The 25,061-nt window shown below is 42.4% G+C and overlaps 3 protein-coding genes across 8 annotated transcripts in view; 1 reads left to right on the top strand and 2 right to left on the bottom strand.

Moving 5' to 3' along the window:
* LOC311494536 (semaphorin-3F-like) overlaps window positions 1-2,978 on the bottom strand; it is an 11,875-nt gene extending 8,897 nt beyond the window's left edge. For both annotated transcript variants that reach the window (XM_084553626.1, XM_084553625.1), the window contains exons 1-2: window positions 1,769-2,978; window positions 1-28 (exon numbers count right to left, since the gene is read on the bottom strand). In XM_084553626.1, the coding sequence (XP_084409752.1) occupies window positions 1-3 (3 nt within the window). In that variant the 5' untranslated portion in view covers window positions 4-28; window positions 1,769-2,978. The remainder of the gene's footprint in view (window positions 29-1,768) is intronic.
* Window positions 2,979-8,061: 5,083 nt separating this feature from the next.
* tspy (testis specific protein Y-linked) lies at window positions 8,062-13,794 on the bottom strand. 5 transcript variants are annotated; one of them, XM_084553171.1, is made up of 8 exons: window positions 12,238-13,794; window positions 12,056-12,133; window positions 11,855-11,966; window positions 10,840-10,994; window positions 10,478-10,554; window positions 10,040-10,230; window positions 9,741-9,806; window positions 8,062-9,532 (listed from the first exon to the last, which is right to left on the bottom strand). In XM_084553171.1, the coding sequence occupies exons 1-8, from the start codon at window positions 13,204-13,206 to the stop codon at window positions 9,486-9,488; spliced, it is 1,695 nt and encodes a 564-aa protein (XP_084409297.1). In that variant the 5' UTR covers window positions 13,207-13,794; the 3' UTR covers window positions 8,062-9,485. The 5 variants fall into 5 exon arrangements, with proteins under 5 accessions (XP_084409297.1, XP_084409296.1, XP_084409298.1 ...); XM_084553170.1 differs by having other exon boundaries at window positions 10,040-10,227; window positions 11,840-11,966; XM_084553172.1 differs by having other exon boundaries at window positions 9,741-9,788; window positions 11,840-11,966.
* A 970-nt stretch (window positions 13,795-14,764) lies between these two features.
* Window positions 14,765-23,223, top strand: LOC311494672 (uncharacterized protein). Its single transcript, XM_084553848.1, has 4 exons — window positions 14,765-15,843; window positions 18,293-18,336; window positions 19,005-19,087; window positions 21,165-23,223. Exons 1-4 carry the CDS (start codon window positions 14,975-14,977, stop codon window positions 22,098-22,100), a joined length of 1,932 nt encoding a protein of 643 aa, XP_084409974.1. The 5' UTR covers window positions 14,765-14,974; the 3' UTR covers window positions 22,101-23,223.
* Window positions 23,224-25,061: the final 1,838 nt, after the last annotated feature.

Genomic DNA, 25,061 nt, shown 5'->3' on the forward strand with positions numbered 1-25,061 from the left:
CATGCAGGTGGCCCACAGAGATCTAAATCTGGACGGAAGAAGAAAGAAGAATCAACTATTATTACAGAGAGCCCCATGAGAAATATGCGACAGAAAAAGAAGGAAGGACGGGCAAGAGACTGCCTCTCTTTCTCTATTTCTCTCTCTCTCTGTTCCTCTGATCTCTCTGATCAGAAGTTCGGCCCTGCAGCCTTTCAAGGCGAGCCGTACAGTTTGGCAGCGTCCAAATCTTCACACCTGCTCTGGAAAATATGACAGCTCTATTATTTATTTAAAGTGTAAATGTAGTGAGGTATGTGTTGAGACTGTATAATGGTACTTTTGAGCAGAGTCCCTTGGAAAAAGGGTTTCATCTGGTACATTATATTTAACATGTTACCTTTTCTTGAGCATATACGCCATGAATTCTATAGAAAACGGTATAAAATAAAAGACTATTGCAGATGCCCATCAATGATTCCCCTCCGGCTCCAGTCTTCCAACAAAGCATGTCAGAGTTCTCTCAGAAGCTGACGAGTGAAATACATGACAGTTCAAAGAAACAGGTAGTCCTCGCTGAAACAATTTCTGACAGTTTAGGGGTGTTGAAACGTGGCCCAACTGTTAGACCTTAACTCAAGCATTCATTATGCATCTGCACTTTGCTGGAGAGGATCCCATATAAATTATGAATACTAAAAGCTGAGTCCATAACATCCATTAAATTGTCTCCCGAAGGTGTGCTTTGGCTGTGGCTAGCTATCCCCCGGGGCTTTTCTTTCTCTCATGACATCCATGTAGCCGGGGCCTCCAGTGCTACATGCCCAGAAAAGAGGGCTTTTAGGCAGAAGTAGGAAAAAAAAAAAAGAAAAAAGAAAAAAGAAAAAAAACAGGGGGGGGAGCGTGATTTCCCAAATTACTGAGTGTTTTTCACAATGTGTCATCAATTTGCGCGTCGTGACATAGATTCAAATTATGTTCCCATAAAAACTGTGATGAAACCGGGATGGCTGGCGCGGTGAACGTTTTGGAAATTTAAAACAGAAACTGACGGGAACACCTAACAGCCTTCTTGGCACACAGTTGCCCTATCTGCTCACCAGAAGATCTTGATTTCTGTCCCATCCCTCAAACACTGTGTAATAACTCATAACACATATGCACCAGGAGAGATTGAAAAGAGATGCACGAACATCACAGTAAAATAAAGAATGTCCCATAAAATCTGCACTGTAATGATGTGACTTTATCCATAAAACACTGGTTATATGATATGAGCATGAGTCCATATTTCAATAGACTTTAAATGTGTCTAAACACCAAAATTCATGTCAAATCATTTACATTTAACCTGCTATCATTTCAATCAGGATACAAATGATCAAATGGTACATACTTGTATTGGTATAGCTTCGAAATATCTCTAATATATCAGGGAATATTATTAAACCATTATTTAGTGCCTGAGGGCTCCAAATATGTCATTGTGCCTGATTTCGTGGCATTTGTACGAGTCAAGGCTGTTCTGCTCGTTCTCTACACTGGGAGGGAGCAGCAGGATAGAATAAAGTTCAGCTGTAATAACACATGGTTTCCCTTTTCGAAAAATAATTACAGGATTTCTGTAACCTAGTTCTTCTTTCAGCGGAGGAGTGCGCACTTACCTGTGAACTCAACATCCAGAAATAGGAACAAATGCGTGCACTCCAGTCATCCACCATTGAGCCCACGGCACAGAGTAACCAAACGTGAGTTAAAAGTTAAACCGGGGAGAAGTTAAAGGTCCTACCTTTGGTTTGTGGCTTTTTTCTCGATGGCCGCCGTGCGCCGCTCGGATCCACACAAAACTTGCGGGATGTTACCGCTGCATTCCCCGCGTTTTGCGCCTCGGGAGCTGGACTGGAAAAATCTCGCTCAGCCGCCCTGCGCACGCACAGAACAATCCGATAGCTTTGCAAGTTCCTCTTGGGAGGAAAAAACGAAGCCTAATCAGTCGCAGTTAAACCGGCGGCGTTCGTCCATGCAACATTTCAAGAAAGAAAGAAAGAAAGAAAAGACGGATCCCTGAAGCCTTGTTCCACTCTTTCCAAAAGTTTACGCCTGGATGGCAGCAACCATCACCGTGATGTGATCAAGATGTTGGTCCAGTGATGATTAAAAAGAAGATATGGGGGTGACTGAGGGAGAATCAAGTGACCAGGTGCAGGTGTTGGGAGAGTGTCTGCCCTGCTGTCCTCTCCCTTCTGTTCTGCCCCCACCCAGCCTTCGCTCTCCTGTTGGCCCACAGCAGCATTGGACCAAACCTCTTGGTACACCATATGGGTATGATTAACCCTGTCACTGCTGGTGAATTTAAAACACTCTGCTGTAAACTGTTACTAATCTATATCAGCCTTTATTTTTTTCCCCTGGAAAGGCTTACTTAAGCAGAATAATCAGTAAACTGTGACGTGCATACAAACAGTGTTTTAAATAAAGGTTTGTTTCAAGCACCAGGAGGGCCTCCGGCTATATGCATAATGCAGCGTCTGAAATTTACTATTAAACTTAGAAAGAGCTGGGTCTGATTCTTGGACAATGTCACCATTACTCCTCCGCTCGACGTGAGAGCCAGGTCAGCCGAAAAAGATTCCAGGGATTCCTCTGTGGCTGGCTCCAGCGCTCATGACAACGGTGACAATGCAAGCAGAAGGAGGGGGGCCTGGATGTAAAGGACATCCATCCTGTAAACAGAGACTTGAGCTTGAAAATTAAAAGAGCTTTTAAAGCGTCTCTCATCATTACCGGCTTTGTGGAGAGCTCTGACGCAGTATGGTGCACAAAAGGCACAAAGGAAGGGGGCGAATATATTCTGAGCAGCAAGACAGTAAAATAAAATAAACACATGAGTCAATGAGGTGTGTGAGTGTGTAAAAGGTCACAGAGCAGGGCAAACCTTAGGAAGTGGAGTGGGCGCCATGCTCCAAGAATTTCAGTACTGGTGATGATGCTGCATTGTAACGGACTATCTGACAATAAAGAATCTTGAATCTTGAAAGCTTTCATTTTCACTTATTATTATTATTTTTTGAAAAGCATATTTTCAGGTTTGATTCAACGTCACACTCGAGTATGTAAGCAGTGACCTTATCTGACGTCAGGAAGTGGCGTGTTAAAATGTGTCCAAGGGGCGAGTCTTTGACTTCCACCTCACAGGAGGCGTCCCTCTGTTTCCAACTGAGGAAATGAATCACAAGTGTGTGCTGAGTTCACGTTTCCGTGTGCCTTAAACTCTGTCCATGGACACCAGTACACACCAGTACTTCCCACTGTTTCATAAGTCCCCTTAAACGTCATGTGTATCTTTCACTGCATCATCCTGTGGTCTTATCTGAGCAGCATGCACGCACTTCTGCCTCAACTTGTCAGAGTGATAGCAACAGCTCTTCACTCGCCACCGCCGGTATGGATATTTTTGCTCTGCGTACGTGAGTACCGGGAGAGGGGAACAGTAGCACAGGAGGCCTGTTACCTCCAACATGATGGATGGATTTAATGGAGACAGACAGTGCGGATCAGGAAACAATACAGGCTGTTTTTGTGTTCCACAAAAAGCTCTGGCAAGTGGATCCTCTTGCCTAATGGGTAGGTAATGTGAAATGTGAGGTAGACATTTATCCCCGTAGGCCAACCAAAAGCTCAAAATGATTCCTGGGCCCTCAGACACATCAATCATGGGATTCTAGGGGCAGGGCATTGTCCCCTCAAGGTAAAACAACCCATTATTTGACCCAGTTATAGTCTTTCCTGTGGTATATTGATGAAGTGAAGAGTGTTCGAACATGCCCGCAACTTAGAGACATGTCCAAGACACCACTGCGCATGGAAATTGCAGGGGGGAGAAAATAAAGGTGCAATATTCACCAGGAGCATTTGCTCTACATTCAACCACAACACCTCTCGCACAGCTTTACAAGCTGCCTAATTATTATCTTACAGGTCAGAAAAAATGTAAACATCAAAATGTAAGATAAGAGAACAGGTGCTGTGTGACATCCACGAACTTCACACACCAGTGATTATCAAAGGAGAGCAACTCTGGAAAACATCTCTGACATGAAGGGCGAGTACGTGGCACACATTCCAGTCGCAGCCTGCTCACCTTGTACTGAATTGGGAGTGAGGTGACGGCAGGCTTTCACTGACGACGCTGTACGGGCTTATTGGAGCTGCAGCTTCCCTGAGCGGCCGAGCACCGTCTGCAGCCGTCCAACATGCCACGTGTCCGCGGGGCCGGCCAGCCACCATCTGCAGTGAAGACGAGACTGGCACTCTCCCTTGCTATAAAATGCAGCCGGGAGAATCAACAGCTGTTGGAGAAGAGCTCTTTCCAAATAACAAAGGGGGTGTGTTGGGTGGAGAGGAGGGGGTTACTGTACATGAAAAGAGGATAGTGAGGATGTGAGGCGGATGAGTGAAAGTACAGTCCTTGTGTCTTAGAAGGTAAATCTGTCAACACCTTGAAAAAAGGCTCTGGTAATAGCTGGTTAATGGTTAAGTGTGCAAAAAAATCCAATATTTTTCTTGATATGTTTGACTTCAGCTCCGTTTACATTTTGTTTGTTCTCAGAGATTCAGTGAAAATGTCTGAGACGAAAAAAAAAGTGAGAACAGAGTGCATGCGGCTTTCTCTTTGGCAGATAAATCTGTGTGCCAACATACATGTATACAGTGTGCTCATGTGGACACAGATGTACGAGCGCTTGCTCCCGGGCTTGAATTAAAACGAAATTGATTTCTCTTATCTCTGCCCACACCCTCGCCCTGTTTGCACACATCCTTGAGACACCAGACTCCAGGTGAATTTCAATGTCAAAGGCACGAAGGTAACGCAGGCGCTGCAATCTGTTCATTCTGTCAAGTAGTTGTGTGTCTCTGTGTAGGTGTGCGCGTGCGCCCGCGTGCACGGGCCTACAGTATGTGCAGTGTGACTGGTGGTGGGGGTTAGGCCTATTCATCTGTCTGGTGTGATCATGGCTCTCTGTAACTGGGCCTAGGCGTGAGTATGCACTCTGTGATCTCCCAGATAAGAGTCATCCATCTGCTGTGTGTATCTGTCAGGGCCCAGGCAGCTCCTCTTATCGCTGCACTCATCCATTTCCTTCAATCATGCTCACTCCATTCTCTCCTCTCATCCCTCGCTGTCTTCCCCTACTGCGCAGTTCGAATGCTGTGCTTCATCTTGATTATCCGACAAGCGGACCATTGAGCTCACGTGGTGTCGAGAAACCTGAAAATATGTTTGTGACGTGCAGCTTCTGCAAATGTGCACGCACAAAAGAGCGCGAGCCTTCACAAACAAGCATGTAAACACACACAGGTATTTAGTATTCAGGGGCCCTACTTCAGCCTCTCAGATTATTGACAACATTCACACATTCCCTTTTCTTGCACACTTTACAAGTGAAAATATCTTTCCCAACATTAATCACGCAGATGGAGAATTCTCTGCTGCTTGTTATCTTTCCATTTTTCATTTGCCTACCATAAATCGGTCTGAGCATGAGTTCCCAAAGAGCGAGGCCTCCCGAAAAAACACAAGAGCATGAAGCGGCATGACAAGATGATTTGTGTACAGTAGCAACATGAGCTCAACCCGGGGGAGTGTAGTTTACACTGGAGAATCCATTTAGGATTTTGCCACCCCATACATAACAAAGGCTTCACAGGCATGCCTCAGACCACAAAGCAGCCCGAGGATGGGTGTTGTTGTCCCTGCAATCTGTACTTTGTTTGTCACAATCAATATTGTAGGAACCAGCCCTATTATTAATTCATAGTTATAAAAGAACATGTGCTCTGAGGTGGGCTGAATGACGCTGCTTCAAAGAGGAGACTAATACCGTGTTTCACATGGGATCACTTCATGGAGCATAATGTGTTTCATCATCAGTATTAATAGTATATGCCCATCCTAGACCGCATACCCCGGGTGCTGCTACAACAGGACAGGTTTTTGCTCGTGGAATATTTATAGCTGTGCATTAAAAGTGGAATCAAGGGTTTAAGTGTACCATTGCAACAGCGCTGCCGTTCCTTTGTCTGGGCCTGTCCAAAAATGTCTTGCCCCAGGCTATTTGCAGTGCTACATTCAAAATGTCAGTGATAAGACAAGCTGCCTTCATATCAAAGAGGGACTACATTAAAGAACAGCTGTATCGCAGCAGGTTTCTGTTTGATTCTTACTTTCAAGGAAAACATGTTGCAGCAAAGCGTATCAGAGACTACTTTAATACGTCACGCAGCTATGCTTTATTAGGAATCTTTTGCAGACATCTGAGGGAAGTTTTCTCCTTCATGGACATTTGAAAGTTTCAATGGTGGCATCAAAGTACTCCTATGACAGACTGGATTCACTCAAGCACAGCTCAACTACAGCCACTACAGGCTATGTGCCAATTACCTGAACTACGCTGCCATCTTGTGGCTCTTCTATGAATAAATTCCAGTTCAGTGAGCTCACTGTACAGAAAATACAGTTATGTCCATAATAATAGCAGTGTGTTTAAAAAGGTGAGCAAACCTCAAAATTCTTCAAATAAATTGTATTTTAATGAACACAAATGCATTGGGGACACTGCATATTCTATTTCAAAGCAAGAAAATTGGAAAAAGTAATTGAATTTGATAATATTTTACAGAAAGTCAAGAAATATAATGTTCAAAAAAATAGCAGTGTTGACATCTTTCTTTACAAACTCAAAAATGTACTGTACAAACTAAGAGATGCTTGAAGATTCAACTTTCCTGAGAATCATAAACTAATATTTAGTTACATAACCACGGTTTCTGATAACTGCTTCACATCTGTGGTACATGGAGTCGACCAACCTCTGGCAGGTATTGTAGCCCAGGACAATTGTACTACGTTCCACAATTCCTCTGCAATTCTTAGTTTTGCCTCATGAACAGCATTTTTTACAGCATTTTGCTGGCTTGCTGGTGTGTTTGGGGTCATTGTCTTGTTGAAACACCCATTTCAAGGGCATTTCCTCTTCAGCATACGGCAACATGACTTCGTCCAGTATTATGATGTACTCAAACTGATTCATGATCCCTGGTATGCGATAAATAGGACCAACACCATAGTACGAGAAACATCCCCATATCATAATGCTTGCACCACCATGCTTCACCGTCTTCACTGTGTACTGTGGCTTGAATTCAGTGTTTGCAGGACGTCTGACAAACTGTCTGTGGCCCTCAGACCCAAAAATAACAATCTTACTCTCATCAGTCCACAAAATATTACGCCATTTCTTTTTAGGCCAGTCAGTGTGTTCTTTGCCAAATTGGAACTGCTTCAGCGCATGTAATTTTTTTAACAATGGGACTTTGCGTGGGCTTCTTGCTGGTAGCTTGGCTTCACATAGGCGTCGTCTGATTGCTACAGTACTCACAGGCAATCTTAGATCTTCTTTGATCCTCCTGGAGCCGATCATTGGCTGAGCCTTTGCCATTTTGGTTATTCTCCGATCTCCGATTTTCTTTTCCTTCCTCGCCTTTCTGGTTTTGGCTGCCATTTTAAAGCGTTTGACATCATTTTAGCTGAACAGCCTATCATTTTCTGCACTTCTTTATAGGTTTTCCCCTCTTTTATTAATTTCTCAATCAAAGAACGCTCTTCTGAAGTGTCTTGAACGACCCATTTTACTGTTTTTCAAGGACAAATGCACAGCCAGCATATGCAGCGTCAGTTGCCTTGATCCTTAAATAAGGGCCATCTGTTTAACACCTATTTATTTCACATAATCAATGACCTCACTAATTGAACTCAGCACTGCTATTTTTTTGAACACGCCCCTCTCAGTAAATGATTCAGTTTCACAGAATCAGCAGCATGCACGTCATGCCTGTTGGGTCTGTTGGTTTTCTATACCTTTACTAAACCTTCCAGAAACTTACTTGCAGTGTAGAAGTTGAAATTCTAACAAAAACAGTGATTTATCTTGCTAGTGACGTGGGACTGCTATTATTTTGAACACAACTGTATATAAATGTATTTTGGTTGTGGGGTTATACGTAAAGCACAAGACACCAAAGTGAAACAACTGTCTATTTTATTAGGTCTGAGGCAAAAGGTGGACATTTATCTTTAAGCAAAAACAAAATAAAAATTAAAGTCAACCAAAACGACAAATAGGTATCATTAACTAGTGTTCTATAAAACACAGCACACAAAATATAACTTTCTGATCATGTTTATGAAAAAATCCAGATTATTTGATAGATTTATCCATGGATTAAACAAGTCTTATCCTACAGACAATGCTGAAGTATTATTTACAGGTTCATTGCTGAGAAAAGTAAGCAAATACAAATACCAGGCTTGTTAAGAGAGCACTCCATGATGTGGCTGTGAAATTGACGTTTACCAACACTGTGCACAGCAGTTTATTTCTGCAAGCAATCTAATCATCCTGTCTTACATCTTGTGCGCACAGGCATGCCATAATGTGGACGTGTAGAAAAAAACAACGTAATAAATACAGCAGTTTTAATAAGATAACACAAACCTTGAACACGTTACGGGAAAGTAAACCTTAAATGTTTCAGAAAGTAAATTAAGTTAAAGGAAAATACAAAACTCCACTTATTGTAGAGGAAGGAATCCAGAGAAAAGTTGGTCAAGCTACGAACGATTCTGAACATCGGAGACGGTTTACAGGTCGTCAACAGGGCTGGAGGTTGGTGAGTAACAAGACGGAAAGCGTAGAATAGGGATAAAAGTAGTCTATTAAAACAATAATTGTTCCTATTTACTACAGTAGAGTACACATGTCTTTATACACAACCAACAATAACCAGTTTGTAAAAATCAGTAGGGTTCTTTCAACACAACTACCACCATGATCATCCCTGAGAACAAATTTTGGTTCAGTACTCAGTGCATCTGAAATGTACTGTCATTACCTCAAATTTAATGCTCGCGACATGTTTGCTTCGTCACACGTCGAAAATCTATAAACAAGCCCAAACTTCTTCATCTTGAAACAACAGTTAATAATGCCTCTGAAGGGTTTTGAGTAATTTGCAATGCAAAATTTGATGCCCTCAAGAAGTGGCAATCTAAATGTCACCTATGTGCACGTAGGCTGTTGTACAATGTTCCTCGCCGAGTAGAAGAACACGACTTGTATGAACCGCTGGGCGTAACGTGCCCGAGGATCCGTTTCGAAAATAAAAATATGCAAAAAGTGAACAGAGTACACAGAATACATAGTACCGACTGTATAAAACAGAGGGGACACATGCTGCCTTGGCTTTATTATTACAGTTAACCCTGATTTAAAAAGCTGTGTTTTTTTTTTTTTCCTCATAGAAAACAACTGATATTCTGTGCATAAAACATCAGGAAGAAGGATTCAATGCTTGCTCTGTTAGTTTCCGTCAACTCTCTTCCTCTTCCCAGTCTCTGGTCCCGATGTTGACGTGCCTTCTTTGACATACGCCTTCATTGCTTCCTCTCAGGCCTCATCTTCTTCTTCCTCCTCCTGGTCACTGTCATCTGAGCCTACAAGAGAAAAAAAAAAAAAAAAACAGAGACAGCTATCATTTTAAGGGATGGTTGTAGTAAATCAAAACACACAAATAAAAAGAAACTAAAAAATATATATATATGGAAAGAAGAAGAACTGCCACCCAACAGGTTACCCGACTTCTCACAGGTTATTTGTGATGATTGTGAGTTTGTAGCACTGCTGTTAAGAGTGATGTCTTACCGTCAATCACAATTTCTCCACCATCATCCTCCTCCTCTGGGCTCTCATCTGAGGAGTAGATATTTCCTGTCTATTCAGTTCAGCCTGCATTACTCAGACATTTAGATCTCAAAGCTAATAAGCCTCAGTCTCTCAGCTACAACATACGCAACAGCGAACAATTGATTTTATAAACAGAAGCTTTTATTAGCTAGCTATCAGCAGGTGTACATTTAGAAAGTAAGCTAAAATTAGATTAAAATGTGTATCGATATAATTCGGGGTGTTGCAGTCTTTAACAGTTGTCTTTTTCGACTAACCTGCACTTGGCCCCCTGTCCTCCTCCTCCTCCTCTTCTTCTTCTTCTTCTTCCTCCTCTTCTTCCTCTTCCTTACTGTGGCCTTGTTCAGCCTCACCCATTTCCTCACTGGGCTCCTCATCATCTGAGTCAGAGATCACCACACACTCATCTCTGTTGCCGTTTCCTGAAGCTCTGGCCGCAGTGCCACTACTGGACAAAAAACAAATGCACTCATTCATAAGTCCATGTCAACAGTAAATTGTACTCATTGTTTTGGTATGCATCCCACCTGGTCTCTCCAGTGGGAGGGAGGAAAAAATGTCAGGAAACTGTTAACACACGTACTATAATTTTAAGGTACTGAGAAGATTTGAAGGAATTTACAGCTTAATAATAAGTGGTTTGTCCACTGGCTGTGTGTGCCAGTAGCTTTAATATAAAGATGTGTTTGCTTTACCTGCCGTTCTCCCTCGGTTCCCAGAGGGGAGTGAGGTAGTATCTCAGAGGGTCTCTGTACAGGTCGTCCTTCAATATCTAAACACCAGCACAAAGATCCTTTCAATATATTTCAAGTCAATATTTTCTCTGAAGTTTTTCAAATAAGCCACGCACATTTTTGCTAACCAGAAATAAAAGTTTGAGTGCAGTATAATACGGGAACACACGTCTACTGGTTCTATCTTTTTAAAAAATGGATACATCTGAATATATTTCACCACAGAAACAAGCTTTTAAAAAACGGCATCCACGTTTAACATCCTTCAAATGTCTAGCCATTATCATAAATCAATATTAGTATGATGATGTAGTCATCTGTACCTGTGCTACATCATCTTGTCCTGGGTTACTGTGGTCGCTGAACCAGCTGAAAAAGGTTTCATAAACCCCACGCGACGACTTCCTGGGTTCGCTCTGGGCCGTCAGGTTGTGTCCACGATGCCACAGGATGGGGTTGGAGAACGACAAGGGAGATCCTGAAAGAAGTTCATTTCAGAATTGAACGATCATCTAGACGTTTGAACTAAAGGATATTCTCAAGATCACACAAGAATTCACTGTGTCACGATTTGAGCCACGAGCTTACGGCCGGGCCAGTTGCAGTTGCAGCTACAGGCATTATGTTTTCACTATAACAAATCATCATATCCGAGTCAAGGCGGCAAAAACTGTCTACTGACATGCTAACTACTTATCAAGCAATCATCTGCATGTATTTTCTGAAATGACAACCTCTCAGACGGTTCTGTGTAATTAACCATCTGGCGCATAAAGATTTTAGATCGCCTCACAATACAATCAAAACTCGTGTTCAGATGTTTTGTACCATTTGAGCTCAAATGGGCTGAAAGAATTCAAATATATGATACATCTGAACCACTGAAAGTATACTCCTACTGAAGTGTTGGGCATTAAAGGAAAGATTGTTTTGTTGCAAATATTCTTTCAGGCCACATTAACAGGCAACTACAACTTTCTCATAATGTCTTGTTAGGCTGTGCAGCTGCACTGTTTGAGGAGTGTGGGCGTAATTTTGTCAAGTTTGCTGAACTTCTTCTGCTTTCTGGCAATCTACTCGTCACTCTCTGTCTCCGCGGTAGAGGTTCCAGAAAATGTGTTATTAGATATTTGTCATTTCTTTAATTAAATATGTGACATGGTTAGGCCTTCTTCATGCACAAAATAAAAAGAGGACATGGCAGTAGTACAAACTTTTCTCTGTACACTACTTTACAGTGTGATGATACAAAGTCGTTTTATCATTTATACCGTGCAAGTCCATTCCTTCCGTATTTTATGAAAACTATAATGAGTTAATCACCATGTTTATCTTTACCTCCCATCCCGAGGTGCAGCTCCTTCATGATGATGTTGTTCTGAAAGTATGGGTTCCGCCTGAAGTGGAAGCGAATCCTGTAGCCCAGTTTGTTATGCTTGAAAGACTCAATCTAAGAAAGACACAAGGAAATGCTTGAACTTTCCTGTTAGACATATATGTCCGCCAGATTTGTAAGAACGTAACACAGACACGTCCTACCTCAAGGTCAGTCATGTAACTAAGAGCGTCTTCATCCGTCTCATCAATGTGAGCTGACAGATGAGGATGGTTCAAGAGCTGGAACATCGAAGTTAAGAAAAACACCCAACACATGTTCATTTTAAATACTTTAGCACAAAGGAGGAATGGAGAGAATAAGATAATATCTTTTTTAAGGATACAGCTGTCACCCAAAAGCCGGGAATAGTTTTTGTGATGGAGCTCCTCTGGTCCAGATGCGGCCGCCGCTGGCGACTAATCTTCAGCTCCAGCCGTTGGTGAAGGCGGGCGCTTTTCTTCTCAAGAGCTTCCAGTCTCATTTGTACCTGCGCCAGGAGAGCCACTGACTGCCTCATCTCTGGGGCCATTTTCACTGACACAATGGCACACTCCCCATCATCATTGTCCTCATTGTCTGATGGAAACGAGGAGCTTGCCGTGGAGGACGATCCAGATACGGATTCATCACCTTCGTCTGCTTCTGGGTTTTCATCTGCGTCTTCTCTGTCGGTGCTGTGCACAGACGTGGAGCTGTCTGCGGCTGCTGCTTGGGTTTTAGAGCCAACTTTTGAGGACTGGTGGCCCCCGCGTTGTCTGAATTTACTCCCCTGTTTGATATGTTTTGCCTTTTCAGATGAGCAAGGAGTCTCTTGACTGTCTTCCCCGTCTCCTCCTGTGAGACTGGCAAGTGCTTCAGCAGCTGCTATGGCTGCTGAGTCGGATTGGTCCATAGGAGTTGAGGATCGATGCTGTTGTGTTCCTTTTGTCTTCTCTGCTTTATCTTTTGCATCGTGAGACCCATGTGCCTCTGAGGGCTGTGGTTTGTCAGCGTTGCTGGCATCGTGGCCGTCAGCACTGGAGCTGTTGACAGGCTGTGTGATGGTGTCATCTGTGCTGCCTGAACCCCGGTCCGTCTGCACAGCAGCTGGCTCAACCACGCTCTCCTTTGACTGGCCCTCGCTTCCCGCTGTTTCTTTACTCTCAGCTTCACTGTTTTTACAACTTTCAGAAGTTACCCCTGTTTCCTTTAACCCGTCGCTTACTTTGGCGGACTTGCTGGGGATCGTGCTACCTCCATCCTGGTCGGGTGATGGACACCGTTTCCTCGATGCAGAGTCAGCGGACTGTTTGCAGTCCGTCACTTCACTCATACTAGCTAGCTAGCTAAACAGCTAACAAGCTAGGTAGCCCGCGAGCTCGTATTAAATAACTTGAATGTAATCGACTACAACGCTGGACTAGCTGATTAAATTACGACTGTGAATTTGATCTCGGGTCGTAGTGGAACCTACATACTTGATAAAGACAAAACAGGAAGCAGTTCTCGTATTTCTCCGCGGCCTTGTGGGACGTTAAAAATTAGCAGGCTATTGCTAACATTCGTTAGCTTGCGTTACCCAACTCTTGTGTCCCCGCTGCGACGGCCGCACCACACCTCACGAATAAAATCCCAACAGAAAAGACTTGCTCCAAGCAAACAAACCGTCCTGTGCAATTTCGCCGTGAGCAACTAATCCGTGTTCTTTATATTAGTTTATGTTTGCATTATCCGTTAGCTTACTATCCTTGCAACGACGTGACAGAAAAACAATCCCCTGATTGGCTACGCCACGTCGCGCTAAAACGTCTCCACCAATCACGTACAAGGGTGTGTTTACACGGCAATCCATCTGTAGCCGCGTCTTTATTGCGCAGCAGTGTCGTGAGGAAATCATAGCGTTGATAAATGTAATATATGCTATACGTTTACACGATAGCATCAAAACAGACTGTAAGTTACACCGTTTTTAATGTCTGAATTGAGTAATCAACCACTGAGTGTGTGATGTTCAAATGTTGAAATGTTTGTGATTAATAACACAAGATCTCAAACGCTGATCCAGGTGAATGACATTACTTTTTGTGCGTAAAGAGTGTCTAGGAGGTGTTAACAGGGGTCTGTGTGATGGTTTACAGCGTCAAATGTAGGATGGGGTACGGTCTGTTCCCAGAAAAGATTTGGACGCACACACCTATAAATAGCCTCCCAATCAAGATGGCACAGCTTCTTTTTTTCTCCACACATGCTGCAGGTTTGGTATGACCTAATTTCACATGGCAAAAAAATGATTAGGATCGAATTCTGCCCAGTAGTGTGTGACTATTCAGGATCACCATCTGGCAAAAAACAACAACAAAAAAGATTAGATGTTATAAAATGCTTTCGTATAATTTAATTGGAATTTCTCAAATAAAGCACATTTTGTGAGCTACAACTTTGACATTAATTTACAATATCAGCACACAGTAGCCTACTTGATGACAAAACTTTCATCAGGATGATCGACTTAAATTGCACAAACACTCATCACATGATCTGTCATAGTCTAAGCTAAGATAGTTTAGAGATAAATTTAGACATGTAATTTCCACCTCACGATGTCTCCAGGGGTTTCAGTAAATACACATGATGTTGAGCCTACATCGATTTAAAAATGTATTTTACTGATGCTAGTAATTGGATATGATATAAAATTAATATCCGAAATCCAGTAGTGGGCGTTTTGACAGCCCGAACCAAATAGAATAAGGGGGAGTCGCAGGATTATACCAACTTAACAACAAATTCGGGGCATGGAAAACCCGGTAGGTCAGTGCTAAAATTAGATACTGCTGCTTCCGCGACAGCAGCCAAACTCTGAAGCATAAAGTCAGGTAAACCAGTGGATACACTATCACAAGGGCTGGCAAAGCCAAGCTTTCCAGAGGTGACATTTGACGCCGCACGTTCACAGCACAAGCTCCGTGCGTAACGCTGGGACAGCGCTGGATCAAGACTGGATACTGCTGCGCAAACCATGAGTATTTACTAGTGTTTTTGGAGACGCCATATGAACCCTTTTCGGCGCAGAGCTTCATTGTGCGTGCATTTCTGCAAATATGTCATTTTTAACCATACCGAGTCAAGAAGGCCTTTTTACCACTATTAAATCTGGCAAGTCAGCCGAGGGTTCAGAGAGTAGGTCACCCATGGACGCCGAGGATAACAATAATGATGATGATGATGACGAAGAGGACTACACTGAAGACGTCCGCCTCATCCCGAGATGCTCCCCGGTGCCCAGAAAGAGAGGCCCGTCCATCTACGACGAGACAGCTGAGTATATGCGGATCCACTTGGCGCTGTCTGCCGGAAAGAGGGTGTCATTTGCAGATACAACAGGTGGGGATCTGGTGGATGTGAAGGAATTTGTTGCCTTTGATTCGGACGAGGAAGAGAATAGTGCGAAGTGGGAGGAAGAGGAGGCAAAGTATCGAAAGCCAGAGCGAGAGCCGACCTATCGCGTGTACCCAGAGTTTACCGTGCGCACCGACAGTGCCCTGCTGGAGGCTGTGCACAACAACAAAGTGGAGGTTGAGCGGATGTCTCCAGTGGAGAATGAGCCACTTGCCTTCAGTGGAATAATACGAGTCCTGAACATATCCTTCCACAAAGCAGTTTACATCAGATCAACCATGGACAGCTGGGTGACTTATTTTGACCACCCAGCAGAGTATGTCCAGGGGTCTCATGATGGGGACACTGATCAGTTCTCGTTCAAGTTGTCTTTCGCACCTCCTTATATCACACATGGCTCTCGCATTGAGTTTGTTGTTCGCTATGAAACCTCTGATGGTGATTACTGGGCTAATAACTCCTCTATGAATTATGTGGTAACTCTTCTGCTGTCCCATGAAGACGATCAAGCTCAGGCGAGCATGGACGTACAGGAAATGAGAAGCATCCTGAAACCTCCTAAAGCTTACAGGTACATTTCATGTCACATTTATCAAAGACAAAGGGATAGATGGGAAACTTCACAGACTGCCCGTGCAGTATTTTGTCTGCCTTTGATATCTTTGCCCTCGGACATCCTCAGATTGATCAACTCATTGATCATTGGTCAAATTTAAGTCACCCTGCAAGCTGTCCTGCTTTTAATCAATTAGGACCCTGTAAGGCCGAGTAATGCTGAGTAATATCAGAGATTCGCAAGTTAAAAGCCATGAAATCACAAAGAGAATGGATTGGATGTAATAAATACACAGTACAACAGAAATAGAGCTGTGCTCACTTTCTAATTCCTTGTAAGGTTTTGTGGCTGTATTAAGTTCAGCTTCATTCAGTGGTTCTGCCCATTTGGCAGACTAAGAACAAAAGTAGTAGTAGTAGCGTTAATAAAGTTACAATCTGTTGATTAGCAAGGACTCAGTGACAGTAGGGAAGCACCCTATGGGTTCATAAATCTTTTATAAGTCTGGTTTTACTTTTTAAAATCTGGAGACAAGTGTGAGACAGAAAGAGTCTTTCACGGAGCACACACCCCTCTCAGAATGCCAATCATCCAGTGGTGTGTGTGAGGCGATCAAAATAGGCAAAGGGCAGGTGTCATTTTCAGCCCTGGCGATTCCCTGCGCTAAAATGCACCTCTGACCTTTTCTATCAGAGTCATAGGGGAGCAGAGCAATTTCAAAGGAACAGATTGGCCTCTCTCCCTTGTGTAATTAGAGGCTGGCACGCAGTTCGCTCGGCTTCCTTCTGTACTCCATTAAAGTCAGCTAATCCTCTAATTTATTGTAGCATCAACGTGAAAGTGTGTGATGAATCTCGCAACGTGCCGTGACGGAGACAGAAGATGGTAGCAAAGATCCACAAGCTTGTGAGGGCCTATAAAAGGGGTATTAACGGTGTATAAAGTGAGGTGCTCGTCATGTGGGTCTTTGTTGCTGCAGCTGTTTGGAAGTTGGAAGGGGCCAGATGGGTTGTTAGGGATAGAGGAGTCAGTGACCGAACGGGAGAAGTTTGGGGGAGCAGAAACGGTATCAGCACCGCCATTACAAATTGATAAGGTGCTTTGAAGTTAATTAGATTTTTAGCATATTAACAAGGCAGTGAGTGGGAGAAAGGTTATTAGCAAGTCTAGACACTAGAATGTTAATATTACTACAAGTCATTCAGTTTCTGCTTTGCTATCGCTCTTTAAATTTCTGTAGTGAATATACTAAAGCCTGAGAGGTAACAGTGATTCACTCCAAATCTTTAGTCTAGTTTTCCATTGTGACCTGGGCCAAGCAGGGTTAAATCATTAGATCAGACTAGAGCACAGGATAATTCATACCGTACATGGTCTAGATATAAACACACGCTCTTCTTTAAGGTCGGGCTCAGGTCTGGTTTTGGACCAGACACGTCCCTGAGTGTCTTCTCTCAGAGTAACCTGCCATCTCAAATTTAACCTTTAAAGACGTAATGTGCAGTGCTTACCAAATGATCCTTTCACATTTTTATCCGATTTTAAATCTGCTCCTCTGATATAAAACTTGACGTGCAACAAGCACCAGGACATGCAGAGCTTCTGTAGCTCTTGTCACATGCTCATCACACTACTTGACCTTTACTTCACTTGGCCTCCTTGATTGGACTCTTGGCAATGTTGCCCCCCACTTCTTTAAACCGAGGTGCCCTTGGACAGCGAATGTTTCAGGGTTTAAACCCCCCGAAACTCATTTAGTATTAGCATGTAATGTTCTCTTTCAAATCACTGTTGATGCAATGACATTTAATGACAGATGTATAAATTCTGACTCTGAACTATATCTCTACTGACTTTTAATGCCCTTACTCAAGAGTATCCACCCAGCCCTCCGGGTTAACAGGAAAAATGTGACGAGCTGCTCAGCTGGTGCAGTAGTTTAGAAACAGAATGTACAAAACAATCAAAGAGAAACCCAACCCAGTGTTACCTAAAAAAAAGGGCCAGTTCAGCATGCAAGGTGTTAGTGATCATGGCTCTTTTATTATATCTTCTTTATACACACTTATTTTAGCTGAAAATTATGTAATTTCTTTTCAGATGTACAGAACCACTGCTTTTGTCAGCAGATTCAAACGCTGCCTTCATAGGACAAAATGAACTCAAACTACAAAAATGTCCGAGTGAAACAAGATGTGAATATTAATGTCAGCTTACTTTAACAACAGACTTCTCTTCATAGTTCATTTGTTGACACAAAGCATTATGTACACTGTGTGTTTTCAGTGAGTATTATTCAGCCTCGGGTATTGCACCATTATCACAATGTCATGTTGGTGTCTCAGCACACAGTCTCCGTGGGACCTTTCAGTTGCTTTAGTTGTGAAATTGTGCAGACACTTGGCTGTGTTTTAAAATGAATACTATTTTATTAACCCAAACGTCTCTCTTTTCTCTCTTTCAGTGTCAATGATTTTAGTTCAGAGGATGAGCAGGAACCAGAAGAAGGTACAGAATAAATGGTTTTGCATAAAATCTGTATTCTTAGATGGATTTTCTATCAGACAAAAATTGAAGAAGGCAGATGTGTGGTGAACCTTTGTTTCAGCTGAGTTTTAGATTTACCGTTACCTCGATGACTGGGAATCACCACAGACGTTAATATAACTGGAACTTAAATATAGTATTATATTACTTGACATATGAACTGTTTTCTTAAATGGATTTTGCAGGTATTTGTTACTGCATATTAATAAAGTTCAAAGACTTTGAGAGACAGATTCAAAGCAGAACGGCCCAAACTGGTGCAGCAGATTTGAAGTAATGGTAGCTAATGTTGGATGGTAAAGGCCAAGCTCCTAAAGTACTAGATCTTACAATTCACATAATGCAACACTTTGGCACCATTGATTATTGTCATGTACACCTTCAGTTTGTAACACAGGCTAAATCAAGTCAAGTCTTAAGCGTAAACCCAGATAACCATGATGACCTAATGAACCTAACCCTAACCCTAACCTCACCCAGGCTAAAAAAAAATTGCCTTTTTATTTTAATTATTTATGTTGTGAACAAACGCAGTACTGACGACTGGTGTCTGGATCACCCAGGACCCGAGATCATTTCTTTTTCTCTGTTCAGCTTGTTCATCTTATTTATCTGCTTTGTATCTGCAGAAGAAGCAGGGGCCTCCAGGTCAGGACTTGTTCGGCCTACACCCGTGTGCCCAGTTATCATACAGCCAGACATTGACATAGAGGTGAGTGTACCGTAAGAAGAACGGGGAGCAGATTTTAATGGACTGAGCTGTAGACCAATAGGAGGCTTGAAAAGAAAAAATGAATTAAAGAAGTTGATTATTAAAGAAAAAAAGCCCAGGCTACCATATAAGCTTGCTTGCCATCATAGAACACACATGTAGAAAATTGGATTAGTTTCATATTATCTTGACCTGCATGCAGTTAACAGGTAAGCAGCCTTATCCCCTTAAAGAAGTCATGTATCTAATAAAACATAACAAACACTTCTCTTCCCCTTTTAAAGCTTATCATCACTGGCTTGGTTGTTTATATTGTTCACAGCTCATTGAAGCTTCAGCAACAACTTAGGTAAAGTCTTGCTTTCCACCGCTGTAGCACGAATACTGTATGTTATTCTCTGTCGGTTTCTCGTTGCATTCATATCATGATGCATGCTCCTCAGACGTTCACACTTGGACTGAATTCGTGTTACCTTGTACTTGGTACTTCAGGGCACTAATATGATTTTCACAATGTTTGCGATCACTTCTAATCTCCAGGACGTTTACATTATTTGAGATTAAACGTCTGAAGCCCAATATTAACGTGTATTTACATGGGGTTTCCTGTATCCAAATGTTATTGAAACTTATATTTGATTGCAAACTATGGAGTCACAGCGGTGCCATAAGATATATGTAAAAAAATATGTATCAGCAGAATAATCAACCTAAGTATGAAAAGAATACACAAGGATACATAAAATAGGTGAAATAGAAATCACGATCCGCAGTCACTGAAAAAGGCACAGCTTAAACCCTGTGACCTAGCTGCTATCTGAAAGGAACATTTTATGAATAGCCTTATTTGCTTTATTGTGATTAGTTAGATGAGGAGATTGATACAGTCCTCATGACTGGTAATTAAATATGAAGCTCAAGTACATCATAAAGACTGGAATCATGACTCAGTCCTGTACCACTGCACAGTTATATTTTATTATTTGCATAATACACATAAAAATCTAATTGTAAAATTGACTAAAGTTTCCTTTAGTTTACATGACACAGACATAAACTCCCGACAGTCCAGAGTCGGTCAAAACACGACGATATACCATCCTCTAACTGAATAATACGATATCATCTGATATTAATATCTCACTCATACACGGATGTATTTGTTAGGCATGTACTCATCCAGCTCATCCTCATGTTTGTTCCACATAAGTATTCACATGCATGCTTTTTTCCTTCAGGAAATTAAAGATTAACCAGTCAGCTACTAAATGAACAAAAGTTCCCTGCAAACGTTTGCCTTACTCCGTACCACATCCGGTATATCTCTTTCAGTGGTTTACTTGCTGCTCCTCTAGCTGTACACATAACTGTGGTTCCCTTGAAGCTTTTAAACATATTATGATGCTATAAAATCAGAAGCATGAAGATATAGAATATGATGCTGAAAAAGCCCTGACTTTTTTTAAATCTATATCTATCCGTCTTCCTCTGCCTAACACCTACATGTTTTATTGTGGACGTTCTGTTATTTGTGTATTAAGTGTTTTGTTCTTGCATTTGTTCTTCTGGGTGCTGTTTTTTCTTCTGTGTCTCTTGCTTTTATCGTAATGAATTCATCTTGATATGACCTTGAATCGTTGCCACAGCAGTCTCAGGTAAAGCTCTGTACCGCTGTACATTGTTGGCAGTTTTCCTCTTTGAACAGACATAAGTATTTTTAGGGCTTGGCATTAGTTCTGAATCCTGCTGTTCAAAGTCGAAACAGCCTGGTTCAGTCTGTATAAATATGTACATTTGGGAACTTGAGGATAAAAGAATTATAAATCTATCTTGGATTCACTTGTACAGCGTGACTCCAGTTTAAGTCAGAGTAGTAGTTTTTGCAAATCTCATCATATTGCTCATGTTTTGTTTGGATTTCCTCATGTCAGCATGAGGCCCATTTCACAGACAAGCATTTGGATGCCGTAAAATGGTTTTCTCCCCTCAGTGTGCAATGTTAATGTGGATTACAAATCTTTCCTCTTTGTCTAACTCTCCTAGCTGTCACTGTCATCTCACTGTTTCCCTTTAACAGATTGCAGTCCACCCATCTGGTTCCTTTGTCCCACCCAACCAGGAGCTTCCATCCGTTGATGGCGCACTGTCCTCTCACACTGTATCCCCAGGTGAACAGTTTCCCTGCACGTCTTCCGAAACCCTGCTTAAAGCTAATTCAGCCCCAGTACCCTGTGCCAGCGAATCAGTCCAGCCAAATGAGCCACAGCCTTTACCCAGGCTCCACTGTGAATTAGGCAACCAAATGTCAGAGCAGCCCATAGACAGTACTCCCTCTGCACTGCTGCCTGCTGCAGCTCCGTCTCTAGAACAAGATTCCAAACCGAGATCAGACAACTCCCTGGCTGGCGGCGAGGAAATCCCTCCTCCAGAGGACTCCTGCATGTGTCTTCTCACCGCTGAGACAGAGGAGGATGCATCGACCGAAAAACCAGCAAGTCTTGAACTGCCTTCCGAGTGCGTCTCTTCTCCCAGTATGACTCAGGGCTTTGAGCAAGAGGTTGCAGTGGGACTGAGTGAACGTGTTGAAGGATTTTCAGAAGGTGCCAACATGTCCGCAGCACAACAGGAAGGCAGCACGTCCGCACTTCTGTGTCCTGTAGCAGAGAGTCAATCGTCTCTGGGAGCAGAAGGTGAAGCTCCACCATCACCTGAGCTCACAGAGGTCACCTCAGTGAGTACAGGTGGCGCTGGGGTGAGCCAAAACTCCGCTCTTCCGTCTGTCTCAGCCCGGGAAGAGACCGAAGATGCAGCCCGTATTTCCCCCGACACATTATTAGAGAATGAACAAAACACATTGTCAGAGGTTTTCGAGCCCCAGTTTGAGCGTGACGTCAACAGGAATCTGATGCCATCCTTTGTCTTTCTGAGTGGAGTTGTCTCCCTCTCGATAGTGTTGCAGGAGCCCAGTGCCCTCTTCCTCATTGGGCTGCTGCTGGTTTTGCGGCGTTTGTGATTTTCCCCGTTTGGTTTATTCGGATCCGTTCTCCGGTCAAGTGCCTTTTCGTGATTCCAAAAGAAGCAAAGAGGCTCTCAGGAGTTGAAGTTGTGGTTAATTTGATGCAAAGTCTAATGAAAGGAGAGGGTAATTATAAAATAGAAAGACAATATTTTCATGCAAGTGTTACATAATAGAATAGTAATAGTCCTATGACTACCACAACATTGAGATCCCTCTTATATTAAAACACAGTGTTTTGTCAGAGGTATTTTGCAAGTGCTCTGTAATGACCTATTTCTCTGTGGTTACGTGGAGATAGTCTCTGTGGTGTTCTATTCTGATTTGTTCAATCAGTAATACGTCGCACTTAGTTCCGTTACTTTGCTGTTGTCGATGTAACCGAGGCTGTTGTCCAACCGCACAGCCGTGAGTGTGTGAGTTCCATGTGTTGTTGTGTCTGACAAAGAAAAAAAAAAACCTTTACCATGGCGTGGAAAACTAAAGAGACTTGTTATACATATGGAACTTTGTTTACAGAATGCAAAGAGTGATAGTATTTTTGCCTTAACACTTAGAAAAAACACACAGCTGAAATGGATCCCGAGGGGAATGCAAGTGGAAAACTGTCAGTACCGCACCTTCCATCTGATATGTCCTCCTGGTGATTCTCGCTAGTAAATCCATTTTGTTGTCGTTGCACAACACGACTTTCACAACCTGACAGACATACTGAGGCACTTAATGACATGTTTGAAGTGGTGAAATCTTTCGCAGTGTATTGCCATTAAAACTGATCCCCTTACCTTGTATTACTTTGTGTCTTTGTTTGTTCCAACACTTGCTGTGCACACTAATGAGACCTCTGAGTATTTTGGAAATTTTGGAGGCGCGCACACACACCTTCAAAATAACACCGGAGCCTTCAGCGCCTCCGTCACTGGAGTGTGCTCAGCTTTGCTTGAAGTGGAAATACACAGACAGAAACATGAGCTGCAGATAGTAGCCAAAGGTCATGCATTGCACTGAAGTCATGATGTCTTGCAGTACACATTGACCACTGTAAGCTGAGATCAGTGTTTGAAAGCTGAAAGTTCTCAGAAAACCTCGATGAGGAGTCACAGACTATTTCTAATCATCGTTATAGTAGTTTAACCATGCAAATGTGGGATGTAATTAAACTACTAAAATGTTTTTCTGCTTAATACTATACTATACAAACTTTATTAACTTTAAACACGTATTTGTTTCTGTCTGTCCTCGGCTGTCGACACCCTGTGGATTATATGCGGATTACCCATCAGGCCTTAAAACAAAATTATTACTCAGCGCACACTCGCATTTCCCAGACTTGAGCGGGGGAAAATGGTAGCGGTGATTAATTTGTGTGATGGTCACATAGCTTCAGTGTGGAATGTATTAAAAATTTAAGCAGACTTAAAAACTGACCCGCAAAGGATAATCAGTGTGAATTTTATAACAGACGCTGGCTTTGAAATAATTAAGAGTCTTTTTAAGCAACAATCTTCACCAGCGATTTCAAAAGGCCTCCGCGAGTGTTGTGACATTATTACCAAACAGCAGTTGAAAGGGGCATTTTCTTCTCTCTCTTGCCCAGTGTGGCATCACTCGGAGGGGCAGTTGTTGAGTGTGAACAGAATATTTCATCACAAGAAACGACTGAAACAGCAGGAGAACCAGCTTTTACATAAATAACGGCTTTGGCAGTAAAACCCTCAAAGTTGAGACAAATCTTGTTTTCTGTAATATTCCTATTTTAACACATCAGTGTTCTCAAATGATTACCGTGGTGTCCATCATCATTGTCATTGCACCCACATTTACCTTTATTACAGTCAGGTAGACATATGCATTTCCAAAAGCAACACAATTCTAATAATTCTATGAAAAACGTGAAAGGAAATCAAAGACACACATTTGTCTTTTTTAAATATTCAATATGTTGCTTAAACATTTATCTAGTCTAATCTAATCCAACTAACATCAAACAAGCAACTTTACATGTCATGAATATACATTGGTGTACACCAACCAGCCATAACATTAAAACCACTGACAGGAGAAGTAAATAACATTTTCCATCTTGTGGCAATACAATGTTCTAATGAGAAACTTTTGGACCTGGTATTCGTGTGGATGTTACTTAGACATGTAGCACCCACCTAGACCAGACCAGGCACCCCAAACAATACTTAATCCCTTTACATATTGGTCTCTAAATGTTCAATGAGCATTTGTGTGGATGTTACTTTGACATGTACCACCCACCTAGACCAGAACAGGCACCCCCACCCCATAGCAATGATGGAGCTGCCATCCCCAGCAGGATGCAACCTGACACAGACACACACACAAAAACGGTTTAGGAACAACTCAAAAAACATGAAAAACAGCACAAGGTGTTGACCTGGCCTCCAAATTCACTAGATCCCGAAATTATCAAGTATCTGTGAGATGCACTGGAACAAGCCTGATCCACAGAGGCCCCTCCTCTCAACCCATAGCACCCAAAGACCCCCACTAACAACATATTGTTCCCAGACACCACAGGACACCCTCAGAAGGCCCATGTCCATTCTCTGATGATTCACAACTGTTTTGGAGGCACAAGGGAGACCTACACAAGATTAGGAAGGTGGTCATAATGTTATGCCTGATCAATGTAATTCACTTGTTTTGGGGCAAAAAATGCATTGGTTTTGTGGTAGGTAAATATAACTGATTGTGGATTATTATTATACTTATGGATTTTGGTTAACCATCAATAATGTAAAAACCTTTTTGTGGGCATCCTATTGGCTCATAGGTATCTGTGAATCTAACCATATACAGTAATTGCAACGTCCCATCTTCAAATTCCCCTTATTCCTCATTTCCTGTCACATCCCTACTAACATGAAGCAATATGAAACAAAGGCCACATGTCTCCGGAAATTACACATAATTTTGATTAAGATC

The sequence above is a fragment of the Chelon labrosus genome, assembly GCF_963514085.1.
Source record: "Chelon labrosus genome assembly, chromosome: 10".
Classification (NCBI taxonomy): Eukaryota; Metazoa; Chordata; class Actinopteri; order Mugiliformes; family Mugilidae; genus Chelon; species Chelon labrosus.